At 28.9% G+C, this 12,988-nt stretch overlaps 1 protein-coding gene across 3 annotated transcripts; it reads right to left on the bottom strand.

The window, feature by feature from the left end:
* Positions 1–3,490: 3,490 nt before the first annotated feature.
* On the bottom strand, positions 3,491–12,622 carry LOC119611489 (protein tipE). 3 transcript variants are annotated; one of them, XR_005232072.1, is made up of 6 exons: positions 12,022–12,622; positions 11,646–11,841; positions 7,767–7,940; positions 7,451–7,687; positions 6,448–6,679; positions 3,491–3,630 (listed from the first exon to the last, which is right to left on the bottom strand). XR_005232072.1 is itself a non-coding variant. In XM_037967080.1 (5 exons), exons 1-5 carry the CDS (start codon positions 12,239–12,241, stop codon positions 3,585–3,587), a joined length of 873 nt encoding a protein of 290 aa, XP_037823008.1. In that variant the 5' UTR covers positions 12,242–12,620; the 3' UTR covers positions 3,525–3,584. The 3 variants fall into 3 exon arrangements, 2 of the variants coding, with proteins under 2 accessions (XP_037823008.1, XP_037823006.1); XM_037967080.1 differs by lacking the exon at positions 6,448–6,679 and having other exon boundaries at positions 3,525–3,630; positions 12,022–12,620; XM_037967078.1 differs by lacking the exon at positions 3,491–3,630 and having other exon boundaries at positions 5,737–6,679.
* Between the last annotated feature and the right edge of the window lie 366 nt (positions 12,623–12,988).

Here is a 12,988-nt window from a genome sequence, read left to right as displayed (position 1 = left end):
ATAGATCAGTCTATAGTCTTGACTATAGATCAGTCTATAGTCTTGACTATAGATCAGTCTATAGTCTTGACTATAGATCAGTCTATAGTCTTGACTATAGATCAGTCTATAGTCTTGACTATAGATCAGTTTATAGTCATGAGTATAGATCGGTCTAATGTCTTGACTATATATCGGTCTATAGTAACAACAAATACACCGCATTTGTTTCCCTCTCTCTCCCCCCCGAAATAAAACTTCACTGAACAATTTTCAATTTGTTTTATTTTAATAATTTCCAGTTTTTGTTTTCTTTTATTAAAAACATGAAACATTTGTTGTTATTCTTTTTGTTGCTGTTTTATTGATTGTTTAAATATTCAAAAAAAGAGATTTTGTTGTTGTTTCTTTCGTTGTTTTTTATTGGTTGTTTTAGCAGAAAAAAGTTTTATTTTTGTGTTTGATTTTCTTTGATTTTGGAAAAAGATTTCAATGAATATTTTTTGTTATTTTTAATTAAAAAAAGCAAGTGCAAATATAAATTTTTAATTAATGTAGAAATTTGTTTTAATAACTTTGATGTAATAAATGAGTTTTTTTTTAAATAAAAATTTATTCTGTTTTAATTATTTTTTTTTTGTCTAGAGAAGCTTTAAAGAAATTTGGAATTTTTTATTATGGTAGTTTAAAATGAAATTTTTAAAAAATTTCGGGTAAAATTGTGTTATTTTTAGATTTTTTCCAATTTGTTTAATAATGATTGGGATTTTTTTTGTTATAAAAATTTTATTTAAGCACAAGGCGGATTTTATATAATTTTGTTTTGAATTGTATTAAAATTTTGTTGCTTTTCTTAATTTTCTTTTTTTTTTCTTGGTTTTAATTATTTAAAAACTAATTATTTTTCTTTATAATTAACTAATGTTTTGTGTGTTTTTTATTTCTTACATTTTTTTGTTTGTATATTACAAATTTTGTGTTTGTTAATTTAATTAATTATTTTAATTGTTTATTTTATAATATAATTTAATTTGTTCTAATTATTTAATACAATATTAATTGTTGTTATTGTTGTTGTTGGTTTTAAAATGCTTTTAATAGTTACTACAACTTAAATTGTTTATTAGTTGGTAGTTGGTTTTTAAGAATAATTTTCATAATTTGAGTTTTTTTTTAATATTTTTTGCTAAATTGTAGAAGCCATTTTTAACATTTATTTTAATTTTAGTAGAATTTTTATAAAATTATTACACAACTAAAATAATGATATCACAATTTTATTTATTTGTTTTTTTTTTTTTTTAATTTTGCTTTTAAATTATGTAATTATATACGATTTTATAATTAGACAACTCGTAATAAAACAACGCTACTTAGAAATCACTAGTTCAGGGATTATGAAAAACTAAAATATTTAACAAATACAAATTTCTTTTCAGTAAGAGTTTAGTTTCAAACTAAGGTTGTATAATGGCTAATAAAGATGATCAGATTTTTGTTTTCTGAGAACTAACTATGGCAACCGAATCAACATCGAATCAGTCCTGACTATAATTCTATAGTCTGGACTAAGGATCACTGTAACTGATTTTAATGAACTGTTTATAATCTTGACTTTAGGACAGTCGACAGCCTTGACTACTGCTGAGGCTGTAGTTTTATATTCATCCTATAGTATCGACTTTAGATCAGTCTATATTCTTGGCTGTAGTTTAGTCTATGGTCTTTACTAAAGATCATTCTAGAGTTTTGCCTATTATCTTGTAGTCTTAACTATATTGATCAGACAAGTTCTTATAAAATTCATCCTGTAGTCTTGCATATTGATCACTCATATTTTGATTAGTCTTGACTACCGATCAGTCTAGAATCTCTTAGAAATTGTAAAGTCTGGACTATAGATTAGCTGTAGTCTTGCCATTTTTCTGTTAGCAGTCTACTATAGACTATAACAGACTTTTACTATAGATCAGTCTATTGTCTTGCCTGTAGACCAGTCTATAATCTTGACTATGGATCACTCTACAGTCTTGACAATAGATCAGTCTATAGTCATGATTATAGATCAGTTTATATTCTTGACTAAAGATCAGTCTATAGATCAGTCGGTAATCTGGGCTATTCATCTGTATATACTATAAGATCAGTGTACAGTTTTGACTACAGATCAGCATATTGTCTTGGCTATTGATCAGTCTACAGTCTTGACTATAGATCAGTCTATAGTCTTGAATATAAATATACATAGTCTTAAGTATAGATAAGTCCATAGTTTCAACTAAAGCTCAATCTATAGTCCTGACTATATATCAGTTTATAATATTGACTAAAGATCAGTCTATAGTCTAGACTTAAGATTAGTCTATAGTCTTGACTAAAGATCAGTCTATAGTCTTGACTATAGATCAGTCGGTACTCTTGACTATTCATCAGTCTATACTATAAGAACAGTTTACAATTTTGACTACAGATCAGCATATAGTCTTGACTAGAGATCATTCTTTTGTCGAAATTGGACACCAACCCTTGACTATAAATATGTCCATAGTCTCAACTTTAGATAAGTCCATAGTTTTAACTAAAGCTCAGTTATAGTCTTGACTATAAATCACTCTATATGCTTCACTATAGATCAGTCTATTATAGTCTTGACTATATATCAACCCATAGTATTGACCTTAGATTGGCTTCAGTATATATCAGTTTTGACTTCAGATCACTCTAAATGTCTCAGTATATATTAGTTTAAAGTCTTGGCTATAGATCAGTCTGTAGTTTGTAGTCTGACAATATTTCGGTCTATTGTCTTTTCAGTAGATCAGTATGCACGCTTGATTATAGATCAGTCTAGAGTCTTGACTATAGAATAGTATATAGTATTGTCTATAGATCACTCTATAGACTTGACTTAAGATCAGTAAATAGTCTTGACTATAGTTATTACTATGGATCAGTCGAAAGCCTTGACTATAGATTAGACTATAGCCCTGACAATAGATCAGTCTATAGCCCTGACTATAGATCATTATTAAGTATTGATCAGCTTATTGGTTTGAATTTAAAATTTCTCGATTACCATAGTGTTTTAAAAATGACTGCCATGTTTATACTAAGCTAGAATCATTTTAAAAATTTAACTAAAAACTATTTTAAATTAATAATTTTTTACAAATCCTAAAAAACTTAAATCCATTACTTCTAAAACTAAAAATTACAAATACATAATTTACAAAATGATAAAAGAATATAATTTACAAAATTTATCCTTTAAAAATATTACAATAAATTTAATAAAACCATAAAATGAAAATAAATTTATTAAACTATTTTCGTTGAAGATTACAATCAAATCACTAAAATCTATTTCAAAATTTAAAGAAAACAAAAGTTTGCTTTAAAATTTTGCAATAAATTTTAATTGAATTTTATTAAAATTTGAAATTTTATACAAAAATTGTGAAAGAAAAAATATTGAGTGTTTATGTGTATATGATTTTGAATTTAAATAAAACTTAAATTTGGGTGTTTCTTTTTCTGTTAAGTGCTTTTTTTTCTTTTCAAAATATAATTTTTTGCTTTATAAAAATATATTTATTTTTTTAAATCTAGTATTCCATTTCATCCTCATCATCACTGTGACACAGTAGTTTTCTACGAAAAAAAATTTATTGAAGGGTGAGAAAAATAAAAGAACAAAAATTAAAACGAATTGTTTTTTGGTGAATTTTTTAAAAATTCTATTTAAAACTAAAACCACTTAAATTGAAAAACAACACTTTATTTAAATTTTAAAAAATTTATATGCCAAATGCATTTTCCATATTAAGTGTCTTAGTTTTAAAATTCTAAAAATTGTTATGAATTTGAATAAAATAAAGCTTTTTATTTTAAGAAAAGTTTATTATTTGTTGTCAAAAGTATATTTTAAAGAAAATTACTAGTATAATTATGAAAATTATCATTCAATTAATTACGTTTACATTTATAAAACATGCATTTCATTTTCGAAACTAATATCCAAAACTATCTTTGTTAACTACTGTAATATGAGTATTTGTATGTAGTATGTTTGATAATGTGTTTGCAAATGATTTGTCAAGAAAAACACATGCCATTTTCTATAAGGTATGGGATTTTGAAGGGGGGATTTGGTTTAGCATTTCTAAAGTTCTTGAAAAGTGAGTGTTAATTGAGGAAAATAATATAACCTATATTTCAATCTATAATTTGACTATAGATCAGTCTGTTGACTTTACAATAGACGCATCTATGGTCTGGATTATATGTCAGTTGATAATCTGGAATATAGATCAGTCTATAGACTACAAATCACTCTACAGACTTTATTATCCATCAGTTATAAAACAGTCTACATTCTTGTCTACAGCCTTGTAGTTTATAGTCCTGATTAAAGTTCAATCTGCTGTCCTTGCTATAGATCAGTCCATGATTATTGATCAGCATATGGTCTCCACTACAGATCGGTCTACAGTCATGAATATAGATCTATCTATAGTAATGCCTATAGATCAGTCTAAACTCATGACTATACATCTGTCAACAGTCTATACACTTGACTGCAGATCATTCTATAGTCTTAACTATAGATCAACAAATGGTCTCCACTACAGATCGGTCTATAGTCGACTATAGATCAGTCTATACTCTTAACTGCAGATCATTCTATAGTATCAACTATAGATCAACAAGTCTATAGTCTTGATTATCGACTATGGATCTGACTATAGTCTTGACTATAGATCAGTCTATAGTCTTGACTACAGATCAGCCTATAGTCTTGACTATAGATCAGTCTATAGTCTTGACTATATATTAGTCCATATTCTTGACTATAGATCAGTCCGTATTATTGAGTATAGATCTGTCTATAGTCTTGACTATAAATCAGTCTATAGTCTTGACTAAAGATCAGTCTATAGTTTTGACTATAGATCAGTCCATAGTCTTCGCTATAGATCAGTATATAGTCTTGACTATATATCAGTCTATAGTGTTGATTTTAGATTAGTATATAGTCTTGATTATAGATCAGACTGTAGTCTTGACTACTTATCAGTCTATAGTCTTGATTATAGATAAAGTGTATAGTCTTGACTTTAGATCAGTCTATAGCACAGTCTATAGTCTTGACTTTAGATATCAGTCTATAGTCTTGAGAATAGATCAATCTATAGTCTTGACTATATATTAGTCTACAGTTTTGAGTATAGATCATTCTATAGTCTTGAGTATAATCTTAACTATAGATCAGCCCATAGTCTGCACTATAAGTCGGCCCATAGTCTTGACTATAGATCGGCATATAGTCTTAAGTATAGATCTGTCTATAGAATTGATTAAAGTTCAGTCTATAGTCTAAACAATAGATATTTCTATAATTTTGACTATAGATCAGTCTATAGTCTTGACTATAGATCAGTATATAGTCTTGACTATAGATCAGTCTATAGTCGTGACTTTAGATCAGTATATAGTCTAGATTATAGACCAGTTTATAGTCTTGACTATATATCAGTATATTGTCTTGATCAGTATATAGTCTTGACTATAGCTCAGTCTATAGTATTGATTATACATCAGTCTCTATAGATCAGTCTATAGTCCTGACTATAGATCAGTCTATAGTCTTGACTATAGATCAGTCTATAGTCCTGACTATAGATCAGTCTATAGTCTTGACTATAGATCAGTCCATAGTTTTGACTATAGATCAGTCTATAGTCTTGATTATAGATCAGTCTATAGTCTTGATTATAGATCAGTCTATAGTCTTGACTATAGATCAGTCTACAGTCTTGACTAGAAATCAGTCTATATTATCAGATCAATTTATACCCTTTACTGTAGATTAGTCTATAGTCTTAACTATAGATCAGTATATGGTCTCCACTACAGATCAGTCTACAGTCTTGACTATAGATCAATTTATACTCTTGACTATAGATCAGTCTATAGTCTTCACATTTCAAGATCAATTTAGTTCCTTCAACTTTCTACAAAAGTATGCAATAAGTAACGTACTAACTACCAACTACATTTTTTTTTTAGTATAAAAACACATTTCTAAGACTATTTAATCGATTTGTGTAAAACTCAATAATTTCTAAGTGTAAAATTACAGCTATTTTGAAGTGTGTTTAAGGAGAAACTAGCATTAATTAATAGGGGAGGAAAAAAGGGAGTGTTTGAACACTAACTACTACAAAATAGTTTTGTGCCTCGGGTTTCATTTCTAAAATAAAATTTTTATATAAAAAGTATATAGGTGTAACTCTTCCTAACAGAGTTGGATTTTCTCTTAGTGCTTTTTTAGTTTTAAATAATTTTGAAAGTTTAAAACGATTATTCGAAAGCTACATTTGTTTTATTAAATAATTTATAAAGTAAGTGTAAATATATAGATATTTGTTTATAGTATTATAAGAGAGGAAAAAAAGGAATTTTTACTTGTTAACATGTTTCAGTATTTTCAGTTTTGTTTTTCTTGGTTTTTTATTCTTTAAATTCAAACGGTTTTCAGGCACTTTTCAGGCATTTTAAGTTTTCTCTAGTTATTTGTGTGTGTGTGTAGATTTTAACTTGTAATTTAAGTTTTTTGTTACTTAAACATTCTTAAAGAATTCAATAACTATTCAGGGAAATAGATTTTTCCGGATTACATTTCATGCAGTTTGCAATCCTGTAAAAAAGTATGTAGGTTGTTTTTTATATATATGAATATAAAAAAAGTTATTAGGAAATATAGTAGATATTTTATTTTTATTAAATATAAGAAATTTTCTTTAAATAAAAAAATAAATAGGAAAAAGTATTTATCTCAAAAAGAAACACTTTTAACTAAATTTTACTAATTATAAAAAAAAGCTTTTAGCAATCATTTTTTTATTACAAAGCCAATGCTTTAAAATTATAACAAATTTTCTTAAAACCAATTAAATCTAATAATAAAACTTAAACAAAAACATGCATTTAAAATTTACAGCATTTTTGAACTTAAAATATAGACCAATTTTTATAAATATTAAATAAAAGAAAAAGCTATTTTACTACAACTCTCACTAACAAACTTAAAAGCATGGCTCGCAGCTTTTTTAAAATTTTTTCCAACAACTCCACCAATTACAAATTTCATCAAGCATGCTTTTCAATAACATTGTTTGTTAATTTAACAATTTATTTAATTAAATTCAATACAAACATTCAAAACATCAAACAAAATCAAAAACATATATCTCTTGAACTATAACTCTTGAAAAAAATAGAGATTTCATAATAAAGTAAACAAAATAAAAACTACATTTATCTTTGTTAATATAAATTTAAACATTGAACAATAAAACTGTGTGTTTATGTAAACGAGTATAGGAGTTATAATAATAGTAGTAGTAGTAGTAGTAGATCATTAAAATAGTATGTAGTAGTTTTCTAATAATTATTTTAGCACACTCACTCTTCCTTAGTGGGGAATTTTTCAGCATAAACCCTTGATGATTTATTACAGGCATTATCACAACACGGACAATACCAATAGCTTAAGACCCCAATCGATATGGCAAATAATACTGTGGGTATTATCAGCGATAATATTAGATGATAAAGATTATTCTCCCACGAATAACGACCAATAACCACCTCGGGATAGGCACGACTATAGTAGCAAGCGAATGGTTCATTGATGTGATTATACCTAGTGTTAAAAATAAAATTGTTAGTATCGAAATAGTTTCGAAAAAGTTATTTAGATATTGGTTAGAGCTTATTTTTACCCATATTGTCTGGCAAATACACTACAATTGGTAGTTGGTGGATAACCACATCCTTCGGAATTGATTAAAAATTTCGTATAGCTTACATCCCATACAACGGTCTCTAAATCACGTGGATTTTTCTGCCATTCAGCGAATGGTATACGGGTATAATTTACGTATAGTTGATGACACCTATAAAGAGAAAATTAATGGAGATAAATAATTGATAAACATCCCTAATGATCCATTTCAAAAAAATACTTTAATTACTGACTATCGATCAGTCTATAGTTAACTACATATCACTTTTCCATCTGTCTAGACTATAAATCAGTCTATATTCTGGACTATAAAAAAGTCTATAGTCTGGACTATAGATCAGTCCATAGTCTGGACTATAAATCAGTCTATAGTCCGGACTATAGATCAGTCTATAGTTTGGATTATAGATCAGTCTATAGTCTGGACTATAGATCAGTCTATAGTCTGGACCATAGATCAGTCTATAGTCTGGACTATAGATCAGCTTATAGTCTGGACTATAGATCAGTCTGTAATCTGGACTATCAATCAGTCTATAGTCTTGTCTATAGATCAGTATACAGTCTGGACTATGGATCAAACTATAGTCTGGTCTATAGATCAGTCTGGACTATAGATCAGTCTATAGTCTGGACTATATATCAGTCTATAGTCTGGACTATAGATCAGTCTATAGTCTGGACTATAGATCAGTCTATAGTCTGGACTATAGATCAGTCTATAGTCTGGACTATAGATCAGTCTATAGTCTGGACTATAGATCAGTCTATAGTCTGGACTATAGATCAGTCTATAGACTGGACTATAAATAAGTCTATAGTCTGGATTATAGATCAGTCTATAGACTGGACTATAAATAAGTCTATAGTCTGGACTATAGATCAGTCTATAGACTGGACTATAAGTCTATAGTCTGGACTATAGATCAGTCTATAGTCTGGACTATAGATCAGTCTATATTCTGGACTATAGATCAGACTATAGTCTGGACTATAGATCAGACTATAGTCTGGACTATAGATCAGACTATAGTCTGGACTATAGATCAGACTATAGTCTGGACTATAGATCAGACTATAGTCTGGACTATAGATCAGACTATAGTCTGGACTATAGATCAGACTATAGTCTGGACTATAGATCAGACTATAGTCTGGACTATAGATCAGACTATAGTCTGGACTATAGATCAGACTATAGTCTGGACTATAGATCAGACTATAGTCTGGACTATAGATCAGACTATAGTCTGGACTATAGATCAGACTATAGTCTGGACTATAGATCAGACTAGTCTGGACTAGATAGTATAGTCTGGACTATAGATCAGACTATAGTCTGGACTATAGATCAGACTATAGTCTGGACTATAGATCAGACTATAGTCTGGACTATAGATCAGACTATAGTCTGGACTATAGATCAGACTATAGTCTGGACTATAGATTAGACTATAGTCTGGACTATAGATCAGACTATAGTCTGGACTATAGATCAGACTATAGTCTGGACTATAGATCAGACTATAGTCTGGACTATGGATCAGACTATAGTCTGGACTATAGATCAGACTATATTCTGGACTATAGATCAGACTATATTCTGGACTATAGATGAGACTATAGTCTGGACTATAGATCAGATTATAGTCTGGACTATAGATCAGACTATAGTCTGGACTATAGATCAGACTATAGTCTGGATTGTAGATCAGACTATATTCTGGACTATAGATCAGACTATATTCTGGACTATAGATGAGACTATAGTCTGGACTATAGATCAGATTATAGTCTGGACTATAGATCAGACTATAGTCTGGACCAGCGGTTCCCACCGTTTTTTACTTCGCGGACCCCTTGAGAAATTTATTTAATTTCACGGACCCCCATACATATTTTGATATCTTATTGTTATAAATAATTGTTCATCAGAAAATTCTCTTAGTCCTGGTCCATAAACCCTATAAAATATTCCCGTACATTGAGAATATTTAGTATTTCGGAGATGTTTTCAATTGCATGGTTTTAAATATAGAATGAATTCTAACATGATGTTTAATTTTATGATCATGAGAGCTTTCATGTTTATTTCTCTTTATAAAGTATTGTCGACATGTGCTTAAAGAGTCATGTTTCTAAATTTGTTTGCGATTGCATAGGAGTGAGCTGAGTATGTAAGCTAAGTTTTCAGGAAAATACGTGAAAGTTAGACTTCTTCGATGTTGTTGCGGAATGCGTTACCCACATAAAATATGACCTGAACTCTTTGCGAATGTACTGTGAATTTGGATCTTAAATTTGAATTTTAAAATACCTACGAATTATTTTACTGCGTGGTTTTGACTATTTACGCAAACCGCTATGAACTTTCTGATGTTGATTTAATAATATTGGACAACAAAATGAAGTTAAAATCTGTGTATTACGTCGGAATGGAATATTTATATTTAAAATTAACTAGATTAACAGTTTTGCTTACAATTTAAAAAAATATTATGAAATGTGACCTAACTTCATATTCCGGGATACCAGTATCAGTATTTAATTCTAAGGCAAATCATTATCCGTCTGATATAAAAACATTTATTTCGATACATATACATTTATAAAAATTACAAATCACGTAATATTTTACTTTATAAAAGTGAAACAATAAATTTGTAGGGCCTAGCATCATCCTGATAAACGACCGAAACAATAAAATTCAAAAAGTCACCAACAAATCTGGGATTATTGAATAAAAATTGTGTATTTTAGTATTTATGAAAAATTTGGAGATATTTTTAATATTTTCTAAATAGAAAATATTTTTTATTTATGATTTTTTTCGTTCGTCTTCGCGGACCCCCTAGGATTTTGCTACGGACCACTAGGGGCCCGCGGAACCCCTTTTGGGAACCGTTGGTCTGGACTATAGATCAGACTATAGTCTGGATTGTAGATCAGACTATAGTCTGGACTATAGATCAGACTATAGTCTGGACTAGAAATCAGACTATAGTCTGGACTATAGATCAGACTATAGTCTGGACTATAGATCAGTCTATAGTCTGGACAATAAATCAGTCTATAGTCTGGACTATAGATCAGTCTATAGTCTGGATTATAGATCAGACTATAGTCTGGACTATAGATCAGACTATAGTCTGGACTATAGATCAGACTATAGATCAGACTATAGTCTGGACTATAGATCAGACTATAGTCTGGACTATAGATCAGACTATAGTCTGGACTATAGATCAGACTATGGTCTGGACTATAGATCAGACTATATGGACAATAGGCTATAGATCAGACTATATGGACAATAGGCTATAGATCAGCCTATAGTTTTGACTATAGATCTATCTATAGTCTTGAGCATAGTTCAGTATATAGGCTTAACTAAAGATCAGTCTATAGTCTTAACTATGGATCATTCTATAGTCTTGAATATAAATCAGTCTTGAGTTTTTACTATAGATCAATCTATAGTATTGATTATAAATCGATCTAGAGTCTTTATAGTCTTACCTATGGGTTAGTCGATAGTTTTGACTATAGATCAGTCTCGAGTTTCGACTATAGATTAAACTATAGTCTTGATTATATATCAGTCTAGCATCTTTATAGCCTTGACTGTGGATCATTCTATATATAGTGTTGAATATGTATTAGTCTATAGTCTTATGTATAGTCTTGACTATAGGTCAGTCTATAGAATTGACAATAGATCAGTCTCGACTATAGAAAAGTCTATAATATAGGTAATATTTTAGTCTATCTTGACTGTATATCACTATAAAATCTTGTCCGTAGATCAGTTTACAGTCTATACACCGGGAGTTGCGAATTTTGTACTTTTACTTACTTGTTCGGCGATGATGTACAGCCTTCCCGACATGAGCTCCATGTACAATTTCTAATACCCTCCGCATAGACATGATCGATAACAATACAAGTAACCGGCACCGGATCATAATCGGCAATTATGGTCGATATAGCAGGATCAACAACAAAGGGTATTAAAAATAGAAATGTAAAAACCGATAAAATTGCCGTGGTACCTGAAATCAAAGTAAAAGAAAAGATTATAGAAATGAAATTTTAAAGAAAATCAGTGATCGTCACATAGAGCCCGCAGAAGTAAGGGAAATCTTTGCATGAAATTGTTTTTAAGGGATATGCTCTTCTTACCGATCTCTGATCTTTATATAAAGACATTTATTAAAAATAACACTACTTACCCAAACATACTGAAGTATAAAATTTTGCCTTCTCTAAAATAGTTTCGATTTCATGATCCACCTTATTGCTTTTCGAATTGGTCGTTTGCATATTAATAGAAGAGCGACTGGAGCGACTGCTATTGAGACTGGATTTACTGCCAGCATAACTTTGGGCCGACATGGTCGGACTTGTGGGCAATGAAGACAATATTGTATTGGCGGTATTACTCTTTTTCATGTTGACTGACGTTTAGTTTTTTTTTTTTTTGTTGTTTTGGGTAAAATATTAAAATAATGTGTATGTGTGTGTGTGTGTGTTTAAGATATGAATATAATAAGTGTTAATGTGTGTGTGTGAAAGAGGGGAAAATTATTAAAAATTTGTTGTTAAATGTTAAAAAAGCGTTTTTTTTTGGTTGTTTTTAATTGAATTTAATTTAGTTTTTGTTGTTTTTTTTTTGAGATTTAATAAAAGCAATCCAAGCGTAATCCGGTAGTTTATTTATAATATATTTTTTTTGTTAAAAATTAAAGCTTTTTATTTATTAATTTTTGTTTTTTCTTAGAAGGGATTATTTTACAACAAATTTTTTTTTCGTTAGTTTTAGATTTTATTATTTTTAACTAAAAAGGTTTTAGCCAAATACTTGTGTTTTATTTTTAATTTAATTATTTGTTTTAAAAATTCTATAATTTATTTATTTTGTTTAATAACTAGTATTTTTGTTTATTTATTATTTTGTTTTCTTGCTAAAATTTAGTTTAATTTGTTTTATTTATTTATAAGAGTAATTTTTTGCTAAATTTTACTCTGTTTTTCTTCTGTTAATTTTTAGTGATTTTTGGGGGTTTTCTTTAAAAATTTTTGTTTTTTTGTTTAGATTTTATTCTGTTTGTTGTTGTTGTTGTCTAAGACCTTGATCACGCATCCCTCTAAACCGTTTGATTGTGTGAGTTGGCTGAGTTAATGACAATGGGGGGGAGT

Source organism: Lucilia sericata, unplaced genomic scaffold (assembly GCF_015586225.1).
Source record: "Lucilia sericata isolate MDLA Ls3-8-SP2 unplaced genomic scaffold, ASM1558622v1 Contig001463F_arrow, whole genome shotgun sequence".
NCBI lineage: Eukaryota > Metazoa > Arthropoda > Insecta > Diptera > Calliphoridae > Lucilia > Lucilia sericata.
This window is presented reverse-complemented; position numbering and strand designations above follow the sequence as displayed.